Raw genomic sequence first — 17,064 nt, forward strand, 5'->3', positions numbered from 1 at the left:
CAGATGTCCTGTCTTTACTGTGATGTTGCAAATTCTTCACACTTTCCTTCCTCTGAACGAAATCCAGCTAACTTCAGGATACGTTGTTGTTTAGCTTGCAAGAAAATACAATAAAACATTGTAAACAAGAACATTTTTGAAAGGGATATTTTTACAAGTACTTTTCATGACAGAAGGTAGCCATTTCACCCTGCCGCTTGTCTTTGTGATAAACAAGGCTTAACATTTAATGTGCAAATCTCAGTATTCAACACACAAATGTTAAGTGTCTTTGTTTAATATAATTACCATTCCGAATGATCTTATCTGAATAAAAAGCTACGCCATTTTTATTTAAAGCAGATCTATACTGCCTCTACGTTTTTGCTTATTCAGTGAGAAGGAATGAAGAAAAAGGCATAATATTTTATTCTCACTGAAGTCAAAAGTGCAGCTCTGACAAAAAGGGTGCATGTTTCCTCTCTTTTATAGGAATAAATAATTATCATCAGAGGTCACTTCAGGTGACATATCCCTGATTATTTCTTTGACAGTCCTTCACTCTGTCTGGTTACATAATTACCTGTGAAAGGGCTTGTGTTGACCTTAAAATTACATTGGTTACTTTATATACATTGGTTTAAACTAATATCTGTTTTACTTTATCTGAGCATAAAAGAATAAAAAAGTGTAATTCAAACATTTTTTAAATCCTCTCCTCACTAGCATCATCTTTCTCACTGACCTCACTTCTCTCTCACATCATGTCCTGTCAGCCACAGTTGGCAGTTAGATAAAAAAGATATATAAGAGTAAGCATTATAGACTGTATACACACTGATACAAGTGCATGAAAGTACAGGTGCAAAATTGTTTAAAGTTTATAAATTGTTCCTGTTGCTCCCGTTCAGAATTTCCTCCTGATGCTACACTTTATTTTCTTACCATTTTACTGTTTAACCTCACAGCTCGCATTAAAGTTTTATCGATTTAAAATGGGTTTTAAATGGTTGCACTTGCCAACCTGGTGCTCTGGCACCTCGGTGCCTTGTTTGTCGATGTGTTATTGATTACTCTGAGGTGGGCCGTTCCCTGCTGTCCACACCGCTCGGTAGGCAAGCCAGTCATGACCCACTTGCTGGATTGACCCTCTTAGTTCAGTGGACTTGAAAGTACCACAGACAGGAAAAAAAACCTTTCAAAAATAAACTCACTTCTCAAAACAGCAGGAGTACTGTTGCTTCAGTGCAAATGATGTGGAATGTTTTTGGCAGTGATCCCGATGCCCAAATTAGTCAAATGCAGAGAAATCTTTTAAGAAAGAACCTTTCACTGAAAACTTAGTAAAGATTCAGCCTCACTAAAAAACTTGACTTTAAAAAAAAAAAAAAAAAATCAATTGTAAACTGTAGGAAAGGTATGAGGTTTGTAATGTTTAGCAAAACTGCCATATAGTTAACTTTACTTCCTGTCTTTTCCTACAGTGGCACAGTACCCAAGGGGCTGCTGCTAAAGGCCAAGCAGGATGGCTTCTCAGACCGGCAGGTTGGTCAGATTCTTGGCTCCAGTGAGAGAGCAGCCAGAGAGCTGCGGCTCACTCATGGTATTCGACCCTGGGTCAAACAGGTGAGCATCACTTGGCTCTTTCTTAAAGGTTCCAGCGTTGGTCAGATATACTATTTGAAGTATTTGAATTATTTACAGTAATCACATTATTTTATCTCTGTGTTTTTATCCACAAATCATTGATTAACCAAAACGTTTATGCTTTAAAACATGTTTTTAAATAAAAATAAATTTAAGCAATATAAGACTTTGGCTACACATTCGTTGTTGGTTTCAGTCTGTTTCTTATATGTGTTTTTGTTCTTTAATCAGAAGTAGTAATGCAAGAAAGAAATAATATCCATCACAAGTCATAGTTTTGCATTTAAGCATTTATTAAAATGAATGTGCAGAAGAAATAGTGGTGATGTTTACTTAAAGTAAAAAGTAATTGTACTCATTATGTAAAATTGTTCCTTTCGAAGTGCTAAACTATTGGTGTACAAACCATGTAAAAATAAATCCTGGGTCTGAACTGGTGTGACTGGGGCCTTTCTGTGTGCAGTTTACATGTTCTCCCCATATTCATATTGGTTTCTTCACATTTCTGCTAATTGAGACAAATGTAACAGGAATAGTTAAACCTTTTCATTACTGCTACTCTGTGGGGTATGGCAGATCAAGTAACTTCTTTTGCATATGAATGAATAACCCATTTTAATATTTTCTCTGATCCCCTTTCTCAGATTGACACCTTGGCAGCAGAGTACCCAGCTATGACCAACTATCTGTATTGTACCTATCATGGTCAGGTATGTGTCCCTGCTGACAGAGAAAAATATACATGTTATGGAGCCATTATAATGAGCTTGTTTGCACAGTATGTAGCCCATCCAATCATTGAAAAACCAATTAGTAGGAAAATAATTTCAACATTTTAATTTGCTATGACAAAAAATATCTGATTAATTGTCATATTAATTGTGAAATGTGTGTTTTTTGCTGTGTTAAAGAATGATTGATATCCACAAGAATTTATTATGAACAATGGTTTGATTAATTTATCCATTTCATCAGGAACACGATCTGGACTTTAAAGACCAGGGAATTATGGTTCTTGGTTGTGGGCCTTACCACATTGGTAAGTCCAACAATAAGCTTTCATATGATTTGTATGATTTTCAAATTATTTTAACTTTTTATTTTTTTAGTTTTATAGTTGAAACATGTGAATTGGCCTGTTTTATATTTCAGTAAGCATGCAATATTTATTTACAGCATGGGTTTTTATACAATAAATTATTGATGAAAAAGAATGAGAGGTATTGTTAAAAGAAATGGTATCATCGCTGCAAAGATTGACAGGCTTAGTTTTTTTTCAGTAACAATTAGCAAGGGTTTGTACATAGTAAGCACCCAAATGTAAAGTTTAAACTTGCTTCATACAGTAGCTATAGTCCTTTGGCAAGGCTTACTGTTTCAGCTGTAATCCGGATAGATTGGGTTTTAATAGGAAATGTGGTTTAAACTCAAAATTCTAAACAATGCAAGTTAATAGTTAATGAATCATTATCAGTTAAAATGTCATTTGCATGGAAAGCAAATGCATTGTTTCTCTACAGGTCACAGTGATAGTAGTTGTATACTTTTTATGTTGAATTTGTGATCTCCAAAGTGCTCAAATTAATGAGTGATTTCATTTGCCAGGGAGCAGTGTTGAGTTTGACTGGTGTGCAGTGTCCAGCATCAGAGCCTTGAGACAGATGGGCAAGAAGACAGTGGTGGTAAACCACAACCCTGAAACAGTCAGCACTGATTTTGATGAGTGTGACCGCCTTTATTTTGAAGAGCTGACCCTGGAACGCATCCTGGACATCACCCAACAAGAGGTTAGGACACACATGCAAACATGACGGTTTTCATTTGACAAAATTCAAACAAAATATACAAATTCAATTTCTTTCATACACTTAGTTCTGACCAAGTAATTTGATTGGACGGGAGGCATTCCATGCGTGCTGATATAATAGACTATAACAGCACTGGGACTTTTAACTACATGTATCCCTCCGCTTTACAGGTGTTCTATTAGCGTTAATTAGCGTTACATTAACGGCCGTTGTCTTAGATTGTAACAAACTTTGTACAGATGATAAATAAGATTTGAATCAAATGATATATGGTCAGAAGACGATGAAGGGAAGAAGCCTGGACACTTCAGCGCACACCTGAGGTAACGTGTAGACTTAGCAAGCTAGTGTGCACTGTGCAGGTGAGGAAAATGTTTGTGTTGCTTAGCAAGTAGTTAGTAGTTAATAGTTGCGGAACTATTTGTGTTGGAGTCGCGGAATAAATGATAAAATAAACAAACAAATAATAATCTGTTGTTGCTCGGTACTTGGTATTTCTTGGCCTGTGGCTGTGACCTATGACCTATGACCTCAGCTGTGCTGATATTCAGTACAACATCACTCCTTCTCGTGTGATATTGCTTAATTTTATCAAAGAAAAGAACATGTATTGGTTAATGATAAAACTGATTGTGTATATATTCATGTGTATGGAGTGGGATCTGATTGAAATATTTCATTGCAATTAATTTAAGGCTTCTCATTGACAGAGTATTATTGATCATTTACGCAATACATATATAATGAAAAAAATCCATCATGTCATCCAGGTCAAAGGTAGGAAACGCTGGTGGAATATAAACAAAAAACAATATTTACCCAATATTACAGGCAGATAGATTTGATACTCTGAGACTAGTACACATGCATACACATAATGGCCCAATACTTTCTCTAACTTAACCTTTTAGATTTGTTTTGGCGAGACTGCAAGGCTCAAGATTAATTCTTTATTAGAAATGTAGAAATCAAATATTAGCTTGGCTGTGACTTATTATCATGGAGTTACCTCAGAGCAGGTGCCCACTGTGCTGGGGGAAAAAAACACATTCCCTGCTCAGAGTGCCATGGATGAAACATAACTGACTGATTCATATTTATATATATATGAACTCAAATTTAAACTCGTAAAATGGTAAATCGTGTAGCTTTTTTCCGCCATATCCTCCAGTATGAACCTAGTCATTAAAAGCAGCCAAACAAAACCTTTCTCTCTGTCAAAGAGAACCTGGGAAAACTCTGAATTGTTCCTAATTGGGACATATATTATGCAGTACTAAAGACTCATCTAAAATTTAAGAGCTTAGGTTTTTGTAGTTACAGGTGAGAGGGTTTTTTTTTCTGGGTTTTCAATCTTTAATGACCTCTATAACACTCATAGTTCATGTGGTTGTGCTAGCCTTTTTTTTGGTGGGGTTGGGGGTGGTTAAATATATTCTTAGGCAGTCATTTTACATGAATCTGAAGCTTTTGGGTCATTTTATGTGGGTAACTTATGACTGAGTTCTTTGAAAAAACTCGATTTTATTTACAGAAACTGTGGAAATGTCTTCTGTTTACTTTTCTAAGAAATAGTTATGTGGCAGTTATTATCCAAGGTTGTGAAGTATATCATTTGTAAGTCTCTTAGTGTCATGGCTAAACATAATACAGTATCACTGTACTCAATTTGCTGGTCTAAATTTATGCAATATTTCTACCACAAAGTCCATCTGTAGGGATTATTGTTTGAGTTACATGAAACATGACATCAGGATAACATGATGTCCTTTATTTCAAATAACGTTAATTCATGCGTTTGATATGTTATGCCATGTATATGATATAATTTTCACCTTACTGTCCATGCTCAACAGCATGAATAGTGACTATCTCTCTGCAATATGTTCGTTGTTATCTTGGTATTTATGTTGTATTGTGTCTTTGTGTGCTAATGTCCATTGACTTTCCATTGCAGAGGAATTGTAATCCAGTTAAAGTTGCGATGGGATCAGGGTGTGATTAAGTGTTTGTTTGCTCAGGGAGATAGCATTACCATCAATCCCTCTCTCAGAGCTACAGTCCCCTCTTTCTTTGTATGTGTGTGTGATAAATACGGCATTAGAGCATGGAGATAAACCCTGGACAGGAACAGGAGAGCAGGTCCATGAATAATAAAGCGATACAACCTGGCATTGCCATGGAAACAGCCTCCCTCTAGATCTGCTAGACAGGAAAGGGGGTGCATTCTGTGCATACACACTTGTTCACATTCACGTTCTCTCACACATACACACGCGCACACACACACACACACACACACACACACACACACACACACACACAGACAAACACAGACACACACAGACACAGACAGACTCCTTCACTTTTTTATATTTTGTTATGTTGCAGCCTTACGCTAAAGTCATTTAAATTCATTTTTTCCCTCATCAATCTAGACTCAGTACACCATAATGACAAAGCAAAAACAACAATGCGAAAAACTGAAATTTCACATTGGCATAAGTATTCAGCCCCTTTACTCAGTACTTTGTTGCCAGCGATTGATGGAAATTGATGAGGGAAAAAATTAATTTAAATGATTTTAGCATAAAGCTGCAACATTATAAAATGTTGGGTCTGAATACTCTTTCAATGCACTGTAAACCCCATCCATGGTGATAACTAAACCTACAACATAACTTCTGTTTGTCTCATATTTTCACTGTGTGATCAGTGGCCAGAATAATTGGAAGTGGCTTCAGGTTTCAGACTGTAAATCTTGGCTGATAGACCTATGGCAGGAGGTCCAAGACTTGACAGAGTATCTCCCCTTCTCCTATCTTTTGTTCTCCTTCCTCTTCTCTTTCTTTTATCCTTCCTGCTGTTCTATCCTCTGTTTATCTTGCACATTCTTCTTGTCCTCTCCTCTCCTGTCCTCTCCAGGGTTGCTCTGGCAGCATTGTGTCAGTGGGAGGCCAGATCCCCAACAATCTGGCTGTCCCGTTGCACCAGAGTGGGATCAAGATTTTTGGGACGAGCCCCCTGCAGATTGACCGGGCTGAGGAGCGCTCCATCTTTTCCAGTGTCCTAGATGACCTCGGGGTGGCCCAAGCCCCATGGAGGGCGCTTAGTTCTCTGGTGAGAGGAAACACATAAATAATGGCTAGTAGTAAAATGCTGAGAAAATCTTTTCAAATGGCTCTCCAAACAAGGTATATGGGTGTTGTGGAGCAGGACCTGAGCACCAAGGAGCCTCACGATGTCAGCTTAGATAATGTTCCACCCAACCAGCAAGCAATGTTCAGCTGCTTTGATGTCACACCTTTCTCTACTGACAAACTTTACTCGTCATTTTTAGAACTTTCTTCCTCATTGAGGCACTGCACTCTGCTTCTTACCGTCTAGTTCTTGTGTGTGGCCCTCGGCTACAACAGAACGAGGCACTGGCAAACCCCTCTGTGGAACACGTGGAGCGCTGAAATGTGTCTCTTCCATTACCGTTGCTCAAATATTCAGTTACCGCTGAGGAGTGATTAGCTGGCACGCACACAGATAAGGTTCTGTGTCTCTCCAGAGTCTACCTACGTCTCCTATTTCCCTGCCGATCTTGAAAAAACAGTTTGTTTTTGTTGGGCCAGAATAACTTAGAAGAGCCTTTGGGAGATGCTTTTTGCGTCTCTGGGAAGCTATTTTGTGTTTGTGAATGGTACTCCACCTGGTGAGTGAACAGTGGGTAATGATAGAGAAAAAAAAAGCCTAGTCCTGCAGAGAAACGGAGAAAGAGAGAAAGCGCTGTGATGATAATGATGATGAGGAAGAGGAGAAGGACATACAGCGTTTCTCTCACTGCTAGACTCCTTCCACAACTCTTGCTCTTTTATTCTGAATGGAAGAAAACAAAATCGAAAGGGAGATGAACTGAGGCCCCACTTACTGGCTGTTGGTGCACTTATATTCTCCCTGTTACTCTTTTGATTTGGCAGATTTGGGATTACACCTTTCATTCTCAAAGCCTTTTTAAAATGCGTTTGGTTGAATTGAGAACAGGTAAAAATGGAGCTCATTGTATGAGAGGGTTGTTACTGTGCAAACACATGCCTCTTGAATTGATATCGATACTTCATTTTCTGTCTCAAGTGGCTGCAATCAAAACTTCTTTAGCATTATATGAGTTACATAAAGATTCAAATACAAAAGAAAAGTCCAATGTCCTAGTTTGAAACCATTTTTTAAAGTACTCTTTTTTATAAAGAATTGCTATCGGTCGGTTTGATTGTTTCTGTTGCTACTGTGTTTGTTACAATACCAAATCTTCTCTGTGGGTCCTGAAAATAAGTCATACCTCAGAGACAAGGAAGGCTGTAGCTGAGCAGGCAAATGTGTTAACAAGGTTTTACATTTCTACTTCCTACAGCAATAAAACAAGTGAAATGAGTGATAACAGTTATACAAATTGGTTAAATGTTGGTTTTATTACTTGTTTTTTGTTGTTTTGGCCAAGAACTTATCAACTATCAGGTCTAGATTAAACCCCTCCCCTCAGTCCAGTGGCATAAAACCACATTTTGTTGTATGTAGCTATTTTTTCACTAGTTGTCCTGCAAAATTGATACAGTCCCAACAATTTGTGCATATGGATGTCTAAGACTGCAGCTATGTCTATTACCAAGAAAACTATACTGTTTGGCCATAGTAAATAACTTTACTTCTTAGTCAGAACTTGCAAGGGGTTTCAAAGGGTGTTATATTCAGAATTCTGACTGTTGTTACCATTATTACATGACATACTTTGTCTTTCTGACATTTGTTGCACTTTACTCACCTGTCACAGGAAGATGCCTTTGGGTTTGCCAACCAAGTGGGCTATCCCTGTCTGCTCCGTCCCTCCTATGTTCTCAGGTAAGTTTTAACACATGTCAGCACATACAGTACATATATTACAACATACAATAGGAGACATGAATTACTAATGCTTTACCAACACCTAATCCCTCACACTGAAGAACATTAAACAAGATTATCATGTCAACATTATGAATGCAGTAGCTGACTCAGTTTGACAACTTTTAATAACAAGCACATTTTATGTCCTTTGTTGCAAGTAGTGGTTTAAACTTCAAGGGCAATAATCTAAACACAATTAGTTATCTTGTGTCAAATATTTAGCCAGTAAAGTATGTTAACAAACACAGTTTGTTTGCTGAGGCATAAAGAGAGAAGAATCTATGGATTTATACTTTTTTTCAACAGCTAATTCACAGACTTATTTTTAACTGAGTAAAATACAATTTTAGTTATGATGATGATTAAACTTAACTCAGCCAAGTGCTTCTTCAATCATGCAGTGACACTTCTGTCCAGCAGATGTCGTGATGTGACCCTGTATTTAGCAGGGCTCTGGTGTCAATGAGAGTAAACTTATGTATGATGAAGTTTTGGACTTTTTATGATTTTACATGCAAGCTGTGATGTTTTTTTATAAGGTAATCTGTACTTGTTAAGCACTGTGGGAAACCCTGAGTGTTGGGCACTAGGTCACATTTAAAACTACCAAATATCAAAGTAATTAAATTCAACAAGGGGGATATCCAGCAGTATTTAAAATTTCCACTGGATGTTGAAGTAGCCATAATTATACCATTAATAATATATAGTTTATTATTATTCAAAACTTCCTATTCTTATGTGTATGCTGAATAGTGTTTAAGATGAGGATGCTCTCCTCTCCAGCACTGGTGTAGGATGAACTCTCTAATCTTTCCCCTCCCCAAAGGGTTTTCACTCTTCCCCTTTGACATACTTGGTAATGGTTTTTGAATGTTCTTCCAGCCTCAGTACATATGCACAATCTCACAAATTTACACACCAAAGACTCTCTTCCTTGTCAGATTCATGCTTCATATTTATCTAACAGCGAAATGGACACAAACACACACATACCCCACAACTCACTCAGTTTGAAGTATTTGGCCTTGAAATATATTCATTAAATAACTTTATAAATTTCCTATGACCTATGTCTTATTTGCATACAAAAGTCCATCATTGCTTTTGGTTATGAAAAGACAATTGCTGTGACATGCTAAAACTGCTGTGCACAGCTGTATAATGTGTGCAAGCAATTAGACAGGTTTCAAACTAGACTTAGTTTAATCATTTTATCTACATGCCAGTCCTCAGTGAAACTGTCTCATTTCTTCACTGTTTACGAGATCTGCAAAAGCCAGTGTTGGCGAGAGAGAGTGAAATGCAAATGCACGGCATTTCTGAGGAATTTCTGTCCGTGTGAAAGCATAACTGTGTGAGTGAGCGATGTAATCAATCAAACCCAAGTAATAAACACAAGCATGAACAACCTTACCTTTTATAAACATGCATCAAATGAATTTCTCGTGAACCCATTGTTTTATAATTGTATTTTTTTAATTTTTAGGAATTTTTTGGAATCAAATCAGGATGTGGATAGGAAAATGTGTTCAGGTCACTATAATGATATTTGTTCAGATAGACAGAAAAAAATGTAATAACAAACGATTGTAATGCGAACATAAAGTACTATGAGGTGAGAAAAGACCATTTAACAAAGAAATTGACTAACTGACAAAAAATATGTTTTGCCACAGAAAATAACACTCAAATCCCTTTTTAGTCTTATTTTAGATCCAGTGTTGGACTTGCATTAGGACAAATTCACACCAGTTTATTCACTTTTTTTCACATATTCACATATTCAAATTTGACTATTTTCAGGCAAACAAGATAAGACAAACTAAGACTACTGTTACAACTACAATCATCAACACTATTAATACTTGCTACTACCACGGCTACAACTATTGGGCAGCAGCAGTATAAATTGGACTGATGGACAGAAAAACATAGTTTTGCATACTCATTTTATTTTTGTAAAAGACTCAAGGACAGACTCTGGGTCAGAATGTAATCTGTACTTTTACTCTTAATAGTTCTTCCAAATGATTGGATTCATTTGAAAATTCAGAGGACAGTGATGCAGTAACTAAATGGTGTCCGAGTCAAGGATATGCCTGAATGTAAATGTATATAAACAGTGTATTGCCCATGCTCAAATCATGGGTCTATATTAATTTGGGGGTTGGACATATGTCTGCCTCTGAGCTACAGACAGTGAAGGAATAAAGCTCTGACCCAAGCCTGTGGCCTTGATGTGTCTTGTTTCTCTCAAACACTCCTTTTCAAACAGGAGAACAGCTTAGCTGCCTAGCTAGCAATCTAAAATCAAAAACAACAACCACAACAAAACTAGCCTAAATCTGTTGTTTTTTAATGACGAAGTTCTGAACTCGTTTTGAAGAGCCTGGAGTGCTTTTCGACCTAAATAGCTGTTCTTTTCCCTTTCTCTCTCTTTCTCTCTTGTGCCTTATTTTGACTGTTTCCAGACCTTGTTCCCGATGGTAATAGTGATGCAACGGAGAGATAATGAGTGTTTTGAACAATCATTAGAAGCTTGTATGTTCTCCCCTTTGCTTGCTTCTCTTCCTCTCCCGTGGCCCTCTGTTTTCTCTCCCTCACTCTTTCCCTCTCTCTCCCGCTTGCATCCCACCAGTGGCTCTGCAATGAACGTTGTGTACGGAGAAGAGGAGATGAAACGTTTCTTAGAGGAGGCTGCTCAGGTGTCCCAGGTGAGATCAGTGTTAACATGCTTGCACATGTGAGAGAGACATATTGCCAGAGAACTCTCTCCAAAAGTATCACCTTGGCCTTTCATTTTTCAGTCTTGAAATATATCAAATTAGCATGTTTGGACACAGGAGCTTGTGGTCTCCATCACACACATACCCACATACACACACTCACACATTCTCTTTTTCATGTCTCCTTCTCCCTCTGCTTTCAATTAACAACTGCTACCAGCTGGTATGTCTGTTGGCTAGTATTGTGTACCCATCTCTACCTCACTGAACACCCAGGTGGCTCAAGGGCAGCTGGCCCCTCCAAGGGCCTCTACCTGGGGCTAGAAGCATACACACACATGCACATATCACACTCTCAGAGCACCAAAGCAGGTTTAAACCAAGTAATAAGAAAATATTCCTGTTTAACATTTAATCATTAAAACATATGCACACAGTGAAGTCTGTAAGCATATGAAAGACCATGTGAACATTTGTTTTTGTTGGCTCCATACTCCAGCACATAGGATTTAAAATGAAACAATGACCATTGGGTTAAATGACTGACTTTCAGCTTTAGCCTGAGCAGATGAGCAGTGTAGGAATCATAGAGGATCAAAAGAAAGTTGACAAATTATCATAAACTTGAAAAAGTTAATATATACAGTATTTAGTTTCATCCTTTGCAGTAATGACTGGCTGTTTGAAGTCTGTGACCCATAAACATCAACAGGCACTTCCCTGGAGAAGCTTTGCCAGGCATGCTCTGCAGCTATCCTTTTTTTTTGCTTGTTTTTTGCCTGTAGTCTTGAGTTGGATAGGAGTCAGGTAACAAACTTGGTTACTTTAGCTGTATGTTTAAGATAGGTGATGGCAGAAATGAATCAGGCAAAATAACCATCTCAGGGAATTAGCAGTGATTTTACTTGATGTCTACAATATTAGCACACATGTTATTCAAATGCATGTATAATACATAATCTGTCAACCAATTAAAACTTAAACCAACCAGGTACACCAATCGATAAAGAAAATGATTATAGCAAGAATCAATTCATACTTCAATTCAAATCGAGGTTGAGCAATAATCAATCGATATACAGTACATTTACAAAAAATATGAGCAAGTTGTCATCAGCAATCAATCATGAGCAAGCTGAATATGTCAAGGCATTCAGTCATAAGCAGATTAAAAATATAAAAGCCAAAACCAACCATAAAAAGAATGAAATGTTTCAAATAGAAAATAAAAATAAGATGATTAAAAGAACAGCTGTTTAAAAAATGCAGTCAAAAAAATAATCAAAATGTCACCTAATACATCAATTTGGAAAGCAACCTTTAATCCATCAGAAGGTAATTGCAAAATGTCACGTTAAATGTCTTTCACCAAAATCACAGTTGGCATTGTTCTAATTATCAACATGTGAAAAAGAGCATTCATCAAGCAGTCAAAGAATTCAAAGTAGTGGTTTAGCAGATTAGAAGTATCACTCAAATGTGAGGGTTAATCAGTCTAAGAATCAATTGTGAGTTATGAGTATGAAAGCATTAAAGGTTTAAGAGTATGAGTCAAGCAAAGAGAAAATACTGTATCTGTACTCTCACTGCTCTCATCACGCTGCTTTCAGTTGAAAACTCTTAAAAACCCACGGTACAGTACCTGCTCACCACCAACAACCAGCTGGTGAATATAGTGGAGCTTTTAGTGGCTACAAAGCCAAGTCAAGTCAATTTTTATTTGTATAGTGCCAATTCACAAGTTATCTCAAGGCACTTTCCAAATAGAGCATGTCTAGATTTTCTCTTTATAAGACCCAACAATTCCCACCAAGAGCAAGCGCTCGGCGACAGTGGCAAGGAAAAACTTCCTTTTAAGAGGTAGAAACCTCGAGCAGCACAGGACTCAGGGTGGGCGGCCATATGCCTCGTTAGAGAGACAGAGAGAGAGAGAGAGAGAGAGAGAGGGGAAAAGAACAAGAACATGCAATGATAGCAATATTAATAATAGTGATAGTATTATCACTATTAGACTGATACTTCTTTCAGGAGTTGGTAGAAAACAACAACAGAGCTAAAAGAGAGTGAATTTTGGACTTCTATTCGTCAGAAAAAAAACCCTTTAAAACTTAAAACTTAGAGACTGCGCTACAATCACAAAAGGCAAAAGGCTTGTTCTGACTGGGTTATTTCACTCTTTAATCATTGATAGAATAACCCTCCTGCTGTCTTTCCTCCAGGAGCATCCAGTCGTCATCACCAAGTTCATCCGCGGTGCCCGGGAGGTAGAGGTGGATGCTGTGGCCAAAGCTGGCAAGGTGAGATACTGACATGTTCTGTCCAATGTTGGGCATTGGTAGGATATCACTTAAGTAAATATTAATTAAAAAATATTAATATTAAATAATAACATCAATTAATATTAAAGTTCTTGGGGCACCACCCTATTCAGGGAAGGAAAGCAAATATTGATACAGTCTCAAAATATACTATCAATTTGGAACTCTGATTAATAAACTACAACAAAAGTTATATCAATACTAAGTCAAAGCTGAAGAAAGTGTGTGAAACTACACAAGATGGTGGACTCAAAGATGGGCATGTGGGGAGCGAGAGAGTGATTGTGTCAGAAATCACTCACTACTCCCTATATATTCCATGAAATTGTAGTTAATTGTTATTCAGAGTTCTCAATTGATAGTTAGAGTTTGCCATTTTGCAATGCTGTCCAAATCTATAGTGAGAATTATCATATAGTGGACTCATAGAATCCCACAATGCATCATGAAAAGTGGTGTACAACCAACGGTCAGTAACCAAGCAATAAGAACCAACCTGCCTTGGGCTCACACTGAAATGAAGAAAAAAAAGCAGAGAAAATTACCCAAGTAGTGTCTGAAAGCATTTTTTTATTTTTCGGATGAGCTACAGTGTAACTGTATAGTCCTCTACAGAGGACTCCCTGAATAGTAAGTAGTGAATGAGTGAGTGATTTCGGACACAACCGCTGACAAAGGTTAACAGCATTGTGCTTAGCTGTGCTGTGCTATACTATACTAGGTTAGGTCCAGTCAATGTTACCCTTACCATGGCAAAATGGAGGTTCTTTCCAGTGTGCTGCTTTGTGACGTCCAGTGAGCTACAGGCTTGTATTGGCTTCCTGTTGGAGTGAAGGCTTGTTTGGTTGTGTGGCTTCTGTGTCTCTGAGGAGGTCGCTGGTCACTACTTTGTTTTTCTCACAGTGCTGGTTTTTCAATGCTTACTTGGCTTCGTGGCTCTTGTTACTAGTAAAAATCACTTGACTTATCTTAAACATGCATTTGTGTCAAGGGCATAGGATGATAGGGAAATGTCCCTACCGATATATTTTGGAAGGACAGATTATGCATTCCAATATTTGAGTGAACTCGTTCACACTATGTTCTGAGTGAAGTCATATTAGATGTTTGTTTACAACCCAAAAAGACTGAAGAAATAAGTGTTACTGTATTTTCTTATTTTCAATATTTATTTATTTTCAATTAATTATTTATTTCCCATTATTATCTGTTTTTCAGAAGGAAACACTTAAACATGGCTATAGAGTATTGCAGTATTGTTTACAGTTGTCTTTTACATTGCATATGTTTTATAGAGAATAGAGAAAAATGGTGCAAAGTACATATTGTATATGTGCAAATCTTTTTTCCCAAATTGTAATTATCCAGAAGTTTTTCAAGTTACTTGCACTTTAGAGCTGTTGCACTGTTACTGTTGACGTATAGTATTTTTAAATAAAAATGATTATGATATGATTTTTTTAGGCTTTACTATACTTTGACTTTTTTCTGACTATAACTTTCTATACAATACTGTACTATGACGTTTTTATTCCTTACTATGCTATGACTTTTTATGCCTTACTATACAATGATTTATTTATGGGGCAGCTCAGTGGTATAGTGGTTAGAACAGTCGCCTCACTTTTCATGACTTATACTAAGACAATTTATGCCTGACTAAACTGTGATGTTTTTTGACATTTTATGCCTTATTATACTATGAATTTTTATGCCTTATTATACTATGAAGTTTTGTGACATTTTTATGCCTGACTATTCTATGACGTTTTATGCCTTAGTATACTATGACTTTCTTATGCCTTACTATATTATGACGTTTTATGCCTTACTTTTTTGTGCCATATTGTACTATGATATTTATATGACTTTCTATACTATGACGCTTTTATGCCTTATGATACTATGACAGTTTGTGCCTCATTAACTATGACGTTTTTATGCCAAATTATACAATTATGTTTTTTGATGTTTTTATGTCTTACTATAGTAAGGCATATTACGTTTTACACCTCACTATACTATGATGTTTTTGACATTTTCATTCCTTACTGTACTATGACGCTGTATGCCTTACTATACTGTGATGTTTTTATGCCGTATCATACTATGAAGTTTCATGCCTTAATATACTGACTTTTTTATACCTTATTATACTATGTGTTTTGAATGAAATTTTTTTTTTAACTATACTGTGACTTAATTTTGCCATACTATACTATGACTTTATTTGACAATTAATGCCTTACTATACTATGATTTTTTTCCCCATTTTTATGCCTTACTATACTATTATGTTTTTAGTCATTTTCATACCTTTTTTTTTTTTTTGCCATACTATAGCATGACATTTTTTGACAATTTATTCCTTACTATACTGACTTTTTTTGACGTTTTAAGCTCTACTATATTATGACGTTTTTTCATGTTTTTATGCCTTACTATACTATGATGTATTTTCAATTTTTATACCATACTATATCATGATGTTTTTAGACATTTTCATTCCTTATTCTATGATGTTTTATGCCTTATTTTTTTGACATTTTTATTCCTTACTATCCTGATTTTCTTTTGCCATACGTATGATGTTTTTTCATGTTTTTATGCTTCAATATACTACGACTTTTTTTGATGTTTTAAGCCCAACTATACTATGACGTTGTTCATGTTTTTTATGCCTTACTAAACTATGACGTTTTTTCATGTTTTTATGTCTTACTATAGTAAGGCATATTACGTTTTACACCTCACTATACTATGATGTTTTTGACATTTTCATTCCTTACTGTACTATGATTTTCTTTTGCCATACTATAGTATGACTTTTTTTTTTTTACAATTCTTGCCTTACTATACTATGACTTTTTTTGACAATTAATGCCTACTATACTATGACTTTTTTTGACGTTTTAAGTTCAACTATACTATGATATTTTTTCCATTTTTCTGCCTTGCTATACTAAGACTTTTTTTTGACGTTTTAAGCCATACTATGACGTTTTTCATGTTTTCTATGCCTTACTAAACTATGATTTTTTTTCAATTTTTGTGCCTTACTATACCATGACTGATTTTGACATTTTAAGCCATACTATACTATGACGTTTTTCATGTTTTTTATGCCTTACAAAAGTATAATTATTTTTCCATTTTTTTGCCTTGCTATACTATGACTTTTTTGACGTTTTAAGCCATACTACTATGACGTTTTTCATGTTTTTTATGCCTTACAATACTATGCCGTTTTTAGGCATTTTCATTCCTTATTCTACTTTGACGTTTTATGCCTCATTTTTGACATTTTTTTCCTTACTATACTATGATTTTCTTTTGCCATACTATAGTATGACTTTTTTTTTACAATTTTGGCCTTACTATACTATGACTTTTTTTGACGTTTTAAGCCATACTATACTATGACGTTTTTCATGTTTTTTATGCCTTGCTAAAATATGATTTTTTTTTTCAATTTTTATGCCTTGCTATACTATGACGTTTTAAGCCATACTATACTATGACGTTTTTCATGTTTTTTTTTTTCCGTACTAAAGTATGATTTTTTTTCCATTTTTATGCCTTGCTATACTATGACTTTTTTTGACGTTTTAAGCCATACTATACTATGACGTTTTTCATGTTTTTTATGCCTTACTA

General features: G+C 36.1%; 1 protein-coding gene across 1 annotated transcript in view; it reads left to right on the forward strand.

Annotated features, from left to right (window-relative positions):
- Positions 1-17,064, forward strand: part of cps1 (carbamoyl-phosphate synthase 1, mitochondrial) — a 65,002-nt gene that overhangs the window by 20,383 nt on the left and 27,555 nt on the right. The window contains exons 22-29 of the mRNA XM_023416670.2: positions 1,464-1,605; positions 2,271-2,336; positions 2,602-2,665; positions 3,232-3,413; positions 6,360-6,554; positions 8,248-8,315; positions 11,002-11,077; positions 13,309-13,386. Of these exons, the coding sequence (XP_023272438.1) occupies positions 1,464-1,605; positions 2,271-2,336; positions 2,602-2,665; positions 3,232-3,413; positions 6,360-6,554; positions 8,248-8,315; positions 11,002-11,077; positions 13,309-13,386 (871 nt within the window). The remainder of the gene's footprint in view (positions 1-1,463; positions 1,606-2,270; positions 2,337-2,601; positions 2,666-3,231; positions 3,414-6,359; positions 6,555-8,247; positions 8,316-11,001; positions 11,078-13,308; positions 13,387-17,064) is intronic.

This window comes from Seriola lalandi, unplaced genomic scaffold, assembly GCF_002814215.2.
Source record: "Seriola lalandi dorsalis isolate HSWRI2012SDOR001 ecotype SW California unplaced genomic scaffold, Sedor1 jcf7180002054568, whole genome shotgun sequence".
NCBI classification, from domain to species: Eukaryota; Metazoa; Chordata; class Actinopteri; order Carangiformes; family Carangidae; genus Seriola; species Seriola lalandi.